This window comes from Monocercomonoides exilis (genome assembly GCF_001643675.1).
Source record: "Monocercomonoides exilis strain PA203 chromosome Unknown scaffold5-2102611, whole genome shotgun sequence".
Lineage (NCBI taxonomy): Eukaryota > Preaxostyla > Oxymonadida > Polymastigidae > Monocercomonoides > Monocercomonoides exilis.
The window spans coordinates 693,945-704,906 of NW_027150550.1; the positions used below are offsets into that span (position 1 = coordinate 693,945).

Genomic DNA, 10,962 nt, shown 5'->3' on the forward strand with positions numbered 1-10,962 from the left:
TCGCATCATGGAAAACAAGGAAAAGGAAAGGGCAAATAATAAAATCGAAATATTGTGCCCAGATATTGTTGAAGATAAAGAAAGCAAAGTTAAGTACAAGCGAGGAACAGCCCTAGGAAAAGGAGGGTTTGCAATCAACATTATCTTACTATTTTTAGCTGTTTCAAAACAAAAAAAATTTTTTAAGATTTGCAAAAGTGTTTGAATTTACGGATCTTTCAACTTTAGAAATTTTCGCAGGAAAAGTTGTTCCAAAGTCAATTTTAACAAAAGAAAAAACACGTGAAAAACTTGCATCAGAAATACAAATTCACAGTTCAATTACTCATCGTCATATCGTCCAATTCCATCACTATTTTGAAGATGAAGAAAATGTTTATCTTGTTTTGGAACTCTGCACTGGAAGTGTATGTGCTATATTTTATGACATATAACAAAAGATGCTTTACAATTCTTATTTGCATTTGTATCTCAGACACTCCTTGACTTGGTGAAAAAAAACGGAAGACTAATGGAAAGCGAAGCACGATATTTTCTTCTTCAGCTTCTCCCTGCCTTAGAGTACCTTCACGAAAAGAATATAATTCATAGAGATTTAAAGCTGGGTAATGTTTTTCTAGCGAAAGATAACAAAGTGAAGCTGGGTGATTTTGGGCTTGCAGTACAACTAAAGAATAGAGAAGAGAGAAGAAAAACAATTTGTGGAACACCAAACTACATAGCCCCAGAGGTCTTGTTCTGCAAAGAGATTGGGCACTCATTCGAGGCAGATGTTTGGTCTGTTGGGGTGATAATATTTACTATGCTGTTTGGCCGAGCGCCTTTTGAGACACAGCACGTGAAGGAGACATATCAGCGTATTCGTAAAGCAGAGTACAGATTTTCCTCCACAATTATCATCAGCGAAGGCGCGCGCGATGTGATTTCTTCGATTCTGCAGACGGACTGGACGAAGCGCCCGACAATAAGCGAGCTTCTTGAGAACGACTGGGTCAACGGCCACCCTTCACCATTGACTCAGCAAATTCCTCATTTTGACAGCATGTTTGCCTCAAAGACAGCAGCGCCTGTGACTTCAGACAGAGAGAAAAACAGCTCTTTGAATGGCAATTCTGCAGAGGCAGACAAAAGAGAGCAGCAAAACACTCAGAGAATGTTGCTCAATAAGCCATCATTGCACAATCCGTCTTCTTTGTCGTCTGCTCCAGTATCATCTGGTTTCTCTTCAAATACAATTTCTGCTTCAGAGAATCAAACGAATGAAGTACCTTCAACATCTGAACCAGCAATGCCATCATCTGCAGAATTAGACAAACAAAAACAAAATGTCAATCATTTTTCTTCATCTGCAGATTCATCAACATATTCAATGACATCTTCTTCTTCCTCTTCTTCCTCTTCTTCTTCAGTGCCAATAAACACACAAACAGAACAACCACGCTCTTCAAATATGTCACTTCAATCGTCTCTCAACAAAAGGCCAGTTTCTTCTCTTCCAATCAAAAGGACGATGACAAGATCTCGTTCTGCTCCTCGTATTAATGTGGCATCTTCATCATCATCTTCATCTAACACTTCAGCTTCCTCCCCCTACCCCTCCTCTTCCCCCTCCCCCTCTTCTTCTTCCTCCAACGCCACACCTTCATCAACAACATCATCATTTTCTTCTTCTTCTTCTTCTCGTTCTGTTTCCACCCACAACTCACCCTCTTCTTCCACTTCATCCGTCAAAAGCACCACAAAATCCAGACAAACACCCCAAGTTGGCTCTTCCTCTCCTGTCTTTCGTTCTCATTCGTCTCAAACAAGGCATCTTCAGCGGTGCTCATCCACAGACGACATTTCTGTTGGCAGCAGAAGAGACACGAAAGACAAAGCAGCCAGTGGGATTTACTTGCAGCCTGCGAAACGAGTCAGACCTTCCAGTGCAACAACATCAACAACATCAACATCACCTTCATCATCATCTTCTTCTTCATCTTCAAGTGCTTCTTATGCAGCTGCCTCAGACACACAGAACTCCATCCGGCTGGACAGAAGCAAGCTGGGCGTGTCGAATGTCAGCGGCGTTGGGCTCAGTGTGATCAACAAGGGATTCATTGCATCGACACTGGAAGGATTTTCAAGTGGGAGAGGAGGCTCTGAGAGTGGAAGTGAGAGAAAGATGGATGGAAGTGGAGGAGGGGAAGGAGAAGGAAGAGAAGGAAGAGAAGGAAGAAGTGGAAGTGGAGGAGTAGGAGAACTGACAGATAGGAGCAGAGAGTCAGGTTGTTGTGAAGAAGGGAAAGAAGGAGGGGTGCAGAGCAGCGGGAGAACAGGAAGAAAAGGAGAGAAGGAAGAAAGCAATGCAAAGCAGATACAAATATTGAAGGCGCCTATTTTGATGAAGAAGACACAGCCGATGAATCTGCGCGTGTCACCAAAGCCAAAACAGTTTCGCACACCAAAAACAGCTTCTTCTTCTACTTCTTCCTCTTCTTCCTCCTTCTCCTCCTCTTCTTCTTCATTTTCCACACCACCATCGTCATCATCATCATCCAACAGGCAGTCACTTTCACATCGTTCAGCGTCTCCTCGTCCCATTTGCTCTTCTTCTTCTTCTTCTTCTTCAATCAATTCTGACACACACTCGAAATTTATTCGTTCAAACTCTCCCTTCTCAAAAAGCTCATCTTCATCATCTGCCTCATCATCTGCAAGATTATCATTAACTTCAACATCATCTTCATCTTCATTATCATCACCATCCGCCACATCATCACTTTCCACTCTTTCCACCCCCATCTCATCTTCTTCAACCAAATCTTCTTCTTCTTCTTCTTCAACAAGACCAACATCTGCCCCACAAAAGCGGTTCGGCCGGACATTTTCATCTTCTTTGATTGATACTGCAAAGAAGGAAGTGACAAAACGAAGCACAAAAAATGGCTCTCTTGTTGCTTCTTCAAAGAAATTGGCGCTTTCATCCTCACTCACTTCGTTTCCACCTGGTTCAACTTTGTCTTTAACATCTCCTTCTTCATCGCCTTCTTCACATTCATCATCATCATCATCATCTTCTTCTTCTTCTTCTTCTTCTTCTGTTCCTGTCACTTGCTCAACCCCACCCTCAATGGAAACACCTCAAAAGCTGTTTCCTTCACCCGAAGAGCATTCACATTCAAACAATGCTAATCTCACTTCTGATGAGTCTTCTTCTTCTTCTTCTTCTTCTTCTTCTTCTTTATCCACCCCACCACAACCACACACACCAACATCCATTGCAAACAAACAATTCACTTCTTCATTTGGTTCAACTTCTTCTACTTCTTCTACAACTTCTTCTTCTTCCATTTCAACACCTCCTCCACATTCGATGACATCATCATCATCTTCTTCTTCTTCCTCTCCTTCTTCCTCATCCTCTTCCTCCTCTCCCACAATGTCTCTAACCACAATGATGCTCTCCCCCTCAGCCACATTCTCTTCCCTCTCAATCCTTTCTTCTCCATTCACTTCTTCCGCCATGCCTCTTCCTGCTGCCAAAGTCACCTTTCAGCTGCCTCCTTCCCACCTCCTCTCAGTCGTCTCTGCTCAACAACAACAGCAGCCAAAGCAATCAAATACATCAAATGCATCCAACCCACCAAAACTAACAAATCTAACAAATCTAACAAATCTTTCAAAACAATCAAAACTCACAAAGCAATCAAAATCAGCTCAAAAGCCCTCTTCCTCTGCAGCTCCTTTGCGCAGTGTGAATGCTCCTCTGCCTCTTGTCACTTCTTTGGAAGAGCCACGTTCAGTGCTCTTTCTGGTGACACAAATACAACAAGCCCTGAGTCATCCAGAGCAGATGGCGAGTGCACGAGGAGAATGTGTTTCTTCTCCCTTCGCTTTCTCGAAGCATTACTCGACAGTCTCTTTGAAGAGATTCATGGCTCGTGCATTGACACGAAGGAGAGGGAGAGAAGAGGAAAAGAAAGAGGAAGAGACAAGGAGAAATGAAAGAGCAAGTGCTTCTTCTTCTTCTTCTTCTTCTTCCACACCCTCTGCCTCTGCCTCTGCCTCTGCCTCTGCCTCTTCCTCATCCTCATCCTCCCATCCTGCCCTTCCCTCCACAACACCTCCTCCTCTTCTCGACTTCTCACCTGCAAACAAACAGCTTCCCCCTCCTTTGCGTGTCGTGGCGTGGGTCGACTACACAAATCGCTATGGCTTCGGCATTCAGCTGTCAAACAGGCACACGTGTGTGTTCTTCAACGACTCCACGTCGATTCTGTCAGGCTTCCAGAGAAGCAGAGAGAGAAGCAGGGATGTTGTGAGGGTTGTGCTGAAGAGAGAGGAAGAGAAGGAGGAAAGGAAAGAGAAAGAGAAAGAGAAAGAGAAAGAAGTAACAGAAGTTGCATGCTCAAAAGACAAACACACTGCCACATCTTCATCCAAAGAGAATATTCCCCCTTGTTTCTATTCAGAGCTCCAGTTTTGGCCAAAGCGCGAAACAAAGAACAAAGAAGAAGAAGAAGAAAAAGAGAAAGAGAAAGAGAAAGAGAAAGAAGAAGAAGAAGAAGAAGACACAACATCGGATATTCAATCTATTTATGTGCCAGCATTCAAAGGAGTCAGCTGCTTCTTCTCGTTCAACCCGCCAAAAGCAGCAGGGAAGAAGTTGGGTGTGTTGAGACACATCAAAAAGTACTTCAGAGACACGGTGGGATGTTATGTGCCAGAGGAAGACAATTACTTGGAGGTGTGCTGGGAAGAGGAGGGGAAGGAAGAGAGAGAAGGGAGAGGAGAGAAAGAGGAGAGAAAGGAAAGAGAAGTGAAAAAAGAGAAGGAGAAGAAGAGAGAGAAGAGAGAAGGGGATAATGAAAAGGATGAAGAGGAAGAAGAAGAAGAAGAAGAGGACGAAGATGATGATGAGTTTGAAGATCCAGAGCTGCAGATAGCAAGATATGGAGATGTGATTGACGAAGAAAGGAAGAAAGAATATCGAATGAAGATGGATGAGCTGAATGAAGATGACTTGAATGTTATCACTTCTGTTAGAGATGACTCAAAGAAATCATCTTCATCTGCTTCTGCTTCTGCTTCTTCCTCTTCTACCTCTTCCTCTTCTTCCTCCTCTCCTTCCTCTCCTTCCTCTTCCCCCGTCGAATTCGCTCCAAGCAACCCTCATCTGATTGAGCTGACACCTCCTCGCCGCTTCTTCCCAGCCACTCAGCTGATGAAGTGTGTGCGGACGAAGCAGGCCATCCTCTTTGTCCTTTCAAATGGAACTGTCCAAGCAAACTTCCTCGACCACTCCAAAATCGTCATCTCCCCTGCTGTCCCTCATCCCTTTGTGTATTCGTGCATTTCTTCTAATAATAATAATAATAATACTTCAAATACTTCTTCTTCTCCTTCTTCTCCTTCTTCTTCTTCTTCTTCTTCTCCTTCTCCTTCACTTGATGACTTGTCCTGTTTCTATCACTCATTCACTCCATTCCCTTCTGATCCATTCTCAAGAAGACATCCACCCAATCCTCACACTTCGTCCAAATTTGTGCCTTCCTTAGGATTTTCTCCGTCTGCACGTTTCGATCTTATTCCCCCGCCTGACCCTCCCCTTCCCCCAATTTGTACTTACATTGAAAAGGACTGCAGAGAATCAACATTGTTTTTGGATGAAGCAATTTCTACTTTTGGACAAGGGTTTTGCAAAAGATTGAGTAATCTTGCAGCATGTCTTCGAAATGTACTGGATCCTTTGCGTATTCAACACACATAGCAATTGGATTTTTTTTACAAAATTTTCATTTCACATTTATGTTTCTTTCTTTAAACTCGAAATTAATGATCTTAAATGAAAAAATATGGGAAATTTTTGTGTTTTCATGCTCTTAAATAAGTAGGATCGAAATGGGTTTGTTAAAAACGTATTTTTGACATTTGGATACAATTCTGTATGTTATATTAAATAATATTACTATAGGAATTACTCGAGACTCAATTCACAAACGCCGTGCAACAAGTGGCAAGCAAAAGGAGTGGAGGAAAAAGAGAAAGTATGAAATTGGCCGTCCAGCAGCCATGACCCATCTTGGTGGTGTTCGTGTCCATCCAGTACGTTGCCGTGGAGGAATCATCAAGCACAGAGCTCTTCGCCTTGAAACTGGAAACTTTTCATGGGGTTCTGAAGGTAAATAATTCTTTATATTTGCTTTTGTAAATAAAGTATTTCTTTTTAAAATTAAATTTAGTCACAACACGCAAGTGCAGAATTTTGAATGTTGTTTACAATGCATCGAACAATGTTTGTGAATTTTTTTTTAAAATTATGAAATATGTGCTCTATTTTGGTGAAATTATTGTTTAAATTTTCATGATTAACTGACAGGAACTTGTGAGAATGAAAGTTCTCGTCAAAGGATGCATTGTTGAAATCGATGCTTCTCCGTTTGCTGCATGGTATGAGAAACATTATGGCGTCTCAATTGGCAAAAAGAAGATTTCCAAAGCTCAGAAGGACAAAAAAGGAGGAAAAGAGAAAGCAGCCGAAAAGGAAACTGTTAAGAAGATGTCAGACCATCTTCATCGCAAAATGCAATTGCGTAACAAACACAGATCACTCTCAGAAGCTCTTGCTGCACAATTTCAGTCTGGAAGACTTCTTGCGCGCATTTCATCACGCCCAGGCCAATGTGGAAGAGCTGATGGATATATCTTAGAAGGTCCTGAACTCGAATTCTATTCCAAGAAAGTTGGAAAGAAGAAGGGAAATAAGTAAACTTCGGAAAAGGAGATTTCTCAATCTTTTTCATCTCAGTGATTTGTGATGTCTCTGGTGTTTCTCAACAAAAACAGGCAAAGTGCTGAGAATTGAACTTGAGCATTAACACTATGTATTTATGTGGATTATTTAAATTAATAAGTGATGAAGTGTAAAAGTAAAAGCAAAATCAAAAATATTTATTTATTTCGTAAACAAATAAAAATAAACAAATTAATATTTTTTAATGATAACTATGTATTTTATGTAACTTTAACAATTTATTTTTTATCATATTAAAATATTACGTTTTATATTCTTATTATGTCCAATGATCATCTCAAAAAATGTTATTTGCTTTTATTGGTTTTCTCGTTTCAGTAGAAGCAAAAGTTTATTTTGCTGAGCAATTTGATTGTGTGTTTATTTCATTTTTAAATTTATTTTCTTTATTTGCCCTATGTTTTGAAATTATTGAACAATTATTAAAAATCGTTTTTTATTGCTTTTACTAAACTTGATAATAATTTTTTCAAATAGACACATGGCCGCAAAGATGGAAATATAGTACAGCGCATCAAGAGGAAAACAAAGCTGGTAAATTCACATGGGAAAGACCTCCAAAATACTATCATCTCGAAGCTTCCAAAGGATTGAAGACATCGCAAGATGAAAGATATTATCATATCAGCGCAGATATTGGAGAAACTGTCACGAACTTTCGAAAGAATCTTTTCATTGGATTTACAGTGACACAAACTCAAGATATTAAATGTTCAGGATCATATCTAAAGTTTTTCAATGAGCCGTTTGATCAAGAAAACTTTAACGGTGATACTCCATTTGAATTGATGTTTGGGCCCGATACTTGCGGCTCAATCAACGATCAAGTTCATGCGATTTTCAGACATGAAGGAAGAGAACAAAAATCAAGAGCACGTATCAGATCCAAAGATGACAAAGAGACCCATTTGTATGCAATCAAATTGTACGCAAACGGATCATATGTTTTGCAAACGGATATCAAAAAAGAGAATTGGGGTGAATTTCAGGATCAGTGGGGCAATTGGTACACACCTCGATTTGTATGTTCAATTTTTTTTTAAAAAAGAAAAATTAAAATTCCATTATTTATGATAAACATTCTAGGTTGAGGATCCTGATGCAGAGAAGCCAGAAGAATGGGATGACCGAGAAGAAATACCAGATCCAAAAGATATTAAGCCAGCTGATTGGGATCAGCCGAAGTATATTCCAGATCCAAATGCCACAAAGATGAAGGATTGGAATGATACCATAGATGGAGAATGGCGTCGGCCTATTATCCGTAATCCATTGTACCATGGAGAGTGGATTCAGAAGACCATTCCCAATCCGATGTGGATGGGGCCTTGGCAAAGACCACGTGTGCCAAACATGCAACTCACTGAAGAAAAAGAAAGAAGGCAGAGCATTTGGTTCAGATATGTCGCAATTGATATATGGCAGGTTCAATCAGGGACCATCTTTGATAATATATTTATTGGAGATGATGAAGCAGAGTTTGATGCATTTTTCAATGCAACTTTCAAGAAACAGAGAGAAGTAGAAGAGCCTGGATGGGAAGCAGAAGAACTAAGAAGGCAGGCTGACAGGAAAGTGAGAGATAAAAAGAAGAGAGACGAGAAATTGCAGAAGCGTTATGATCTTAAGCTTGATGATGAAGAAGATATTGAAGTGCCAAAAGGCGATGAAGACGATGAATTTTATTTGAATGAATTCTGAGAGCATATTTTCATTGGAAAAGAAATGTATTACATAAACTTATCTTTTGAGGTGATGATGAAGTGCTGTGAAATTATGTTTATCAAAAGTCATTTTGTAATTATTTGCAGTTCAGTGTTCTTTTGTTCAATTTATAAAAGTGTTTTCTTTTGATTTATCCATTTCTATTTTTTGATATGCGTGTTTTAAAATTAATATCTATTGCTTAAAATGCTTCCACATTCTTTTTTGTAATTATATCTTTTCAAAATTATAACTTTTCGCGTTTTCTTTTTGAAAATGAAAGATAAAAGAATGATTTTTCTGTTTCAATCTTGAATTGTTCATCAACACAAAAAATCAATTATAATTCATTGTTTTGTTTTTCCAAAAAATTTTTTGTTTCTTTACGTTTATTTTTTCCCAAATTCAGTTAATGAACAAAATTCTATCAGGAACAAAATTTTCATTAGGATAATTCTTTCTGAAACATCACAAATGTTGAATTTTCATGTTCATTGAAAATTTGCATGTTTTTATGAATTCTTGTTATCGAACAGTCAAATTTGACATGAATACAAGTCATTGCACATTGGAGTTTTTTTTTATTTTCCCGATCACATATAAGTTTGTTATTTAACACATGGGTGATTTTTTTTGAAATCAAATCTTTTTTCGGGGTGTATATTTCTCAAACGTTATTTATCATAGGAAAGAGATTTTGAATTCAAATGCTAAAATTATCACAATTGTATTAACACAAATGTTTCAACTGAATTAAAGATGAAAATGTGAATGATTAGCCTTTTCATTTTTCAATGTTCTTCAGTTTATATTTATGGAAATTTTTGTACCGAAAATTATGAAAAAAAAAATATGATGTCATTAATAATCACCCAATTGAAAAATGAATATTTTCATTTTCATCTGAAAATCAAACAGAATAAACTTTTCGAAAATTTTATGGAATAAAAAATTCATCTTTCCCATTTCCTACAAAATTAGCTGAAAGTTTTGTGTCAAAGAAAACGTGAAAAAGGTACAACAAGGACGATCCTTTATGAACTTATTCTTTCGTTCAAGTTGTGATCAGAAATTTTCTTAGAAAAAAAATTGAACAAACAATGGGGACACAATTCTTTCATTTATGAATAATTCAATAATTTGTTCCAAATTTATTCTGCAATTGAATAATTTTTATTCTAACATTCTCATGCAAATATAATAAAGAAATATTCAAAATTCGAGGAAAATCTTTGAAAGTTCCATGTGGAACAAAATTAAAAAAACAAAAAATTTTGTCCCAATTCCTAAATAATTTCATTATCATTATTTGATTTATCAAATCGTTGAAGCTGTTATGTTCAATATTACAACGATAGTAATTTTTATTTACAAAATTCTGAAAAAGAGTGATTTCAAAAAAGATTAGTTTTTTCGTTTTTTTTTTTTTTTTTTTTTTTTTTTTTTTTTTTTTTTTTTTTTTTTTGCACTTGCTTGATAACAAAAAAATATAACAAATAACATTTTTTCAACATTCAATTTCGAATATTCTTAAATTTTTGGAAAAAAAAGATATTTACAGATACAGTCAAAACCGGATATAATCACGTCGAATACAATCACATTCGTTTATAGTCACATTTTTCCATGCACCGACATTTTTGGCCTATTTTTCATTCATTTTCCATCGAATATAATCACAGGGATGAAAATATATAATCACATTTTAAATTATAATGGGCAATTTTTTCAATGAAAAATCGGTTTTTTGATCAAAAATTTCAAAAAATCGATTTTTCAAAATAATGTTAAAATAAGTCTGAATAACATAATGAAACACAAGAAATTGTTATTTCTATTGAAAAATGTGTATTTGTGAAGAATTTCAAAAATAAAAAAATCGACCCAAAAATAATTTATTAATTAATTAATTTTTATTTTTTTCTGTGTTAAGCAACATCGTGTATTATCACAATCGGATATAGTCACAAAAAGTTGTGCAAAAACCGATGTGATTATATCCGGTTTAGACTGTATCGCACAAAATACCGGACAAGATCGATATCTCAATTACAGCAAGAAGAAAAATTCTGATAATTTTCCCCAAAAAACATCTCATCAATACAAATTTATTCAAAATATAAAACTTTCAAAATAGCCTCATTTGTACTTAGAGAAAATTATTGTTTGATTTTTAGAGAAATAGGATTTTGAGTTTCTCCGAGATTTAAAAAAATAATTTTTTCTGAGCGCATATGAGGACATTTTGAAAGATTCGAATATCAAATGAGTTTGCATTGATGAGATATGTTTTGAGGAAAATTATCGGAATTATTTCTTTTGCGGTTATCGTGAAATCGATCTTGTCCTTAATTTTTTGTGCGATATCTGTATAACAGAAATGAATTTAAAGAAAAACAATTATAGATGAAACTAAATATAAACTTAAAGAACGATAACCACATTATTAATCATTTGGATAA

General features: G+C 36.9%; 3 protein-coding genes across 3 annotated transcripts; all 3 read left to right on the forward strand.

The window, feature by feature from the left end:
* Positions 1-7: 7 nt before the first annotated feature.
* On the forward strand, positions 8-5,848 carry MONOS_3181 (Polo-like kinase 1; the record flags this gene model as incomplete). Its single annotated transcript, XM_067873163.1, has 3 exons — positions 8-126; positions 188-407; positions 476-5,848. The coding sequence occupies 3 exons, from the start codon at positions 8-10 to the stop codon at positions 5,750-5,752; spliced, it is 5,616 nt and encodes a 1,871-aa protein (XP_067734209.1). The 3' UTR covers positions 5,753-5,848.
* Positions 5,849-5,866: 18 nt separating this feature from the next.
* Positions 5,867-6,930, forward strand: MONOS_3180 (putative 40S ribosomal protein S8-1). The gene is made up of 4 exons (XM_067873162.1): positions 5,867-5,887; positions 5,957-6,163; positions 6,225-6,277; positions 6,362-6,930. The coding sequence occupies exons 1-4, from the start codon at positions 5,884-5,886 to the stop codon at positions 6,749-6,751; spliced, it is 654 nt and encodes a 217-aa protein (XP_067734210.1). The 5' UTR covers positions 5,867-5,883; the 3' UTR covers positions 6,752-6,930.
* A 133-nt stretch (positions 6,931-7,063) lies between these two features.
* On the forward strand, positions 7,064-8,809 carry MONOS_3179 (putative calreticulin). The gene is made up of 3 exons (XM_067873160.1): positions 7,064-7,150; positions 7,274-7,818; positions 7,883-8,809. The coding sequence occupies exons 1-3, from the start codon at positions 7,081-7,083 to the stop codon at positions 8,495-8,497; spliced, it is 1,230 nt and encodes a 409-aa protein (XP_067734211.1). The 5' UTR covers positions 7,064-7,080; the 3' UTR covers positions 8,498-8,809.
* Positions 8,810-10,962: the final 2,153 nt, after the last annotated feature.

Bases quoted from the DNA above. Each gene is read 5' to 3' on its own strand.
- MONOS_3180 (XM_067873162.1), top strand. The intron at 6,164-6,224 runs GTAAATAATTCT...AATTAAATTTAG, and splicing joins CTTTTCATGGGGTTCTGAAG to TCACAACACGCAAGTGCAGA. The intron at 6,278-6,361 runs GTTTGTGAATTT...ATTAACTGACAG, and splicing joins TTTACAATGCATCGAACAAT to GAACTTGTGAGAATGAAAGT.
- MONOS_3179 (XM_067873160.1), top strand. From the start codon at position 7,081: ATGTTATTTGCTTTTATTGGTTTTCTCGTTTCAGTAGAAGCAAAAGTT. The intron at 7,151-7,273 runs GTGTGTTTATTT...TTTTTCAAATAG, and splicing joins TTTTGCTGAGCAATTTGATT to ACACATGGCCGCAAAGATGG. The intron at 7,819-7,882 runs GTATGTTCAATT...TAAACATTCTAG, and splicing joins ATTGGTACACACCTCGATTT to GTTGAGGATCCTGATGCAGA.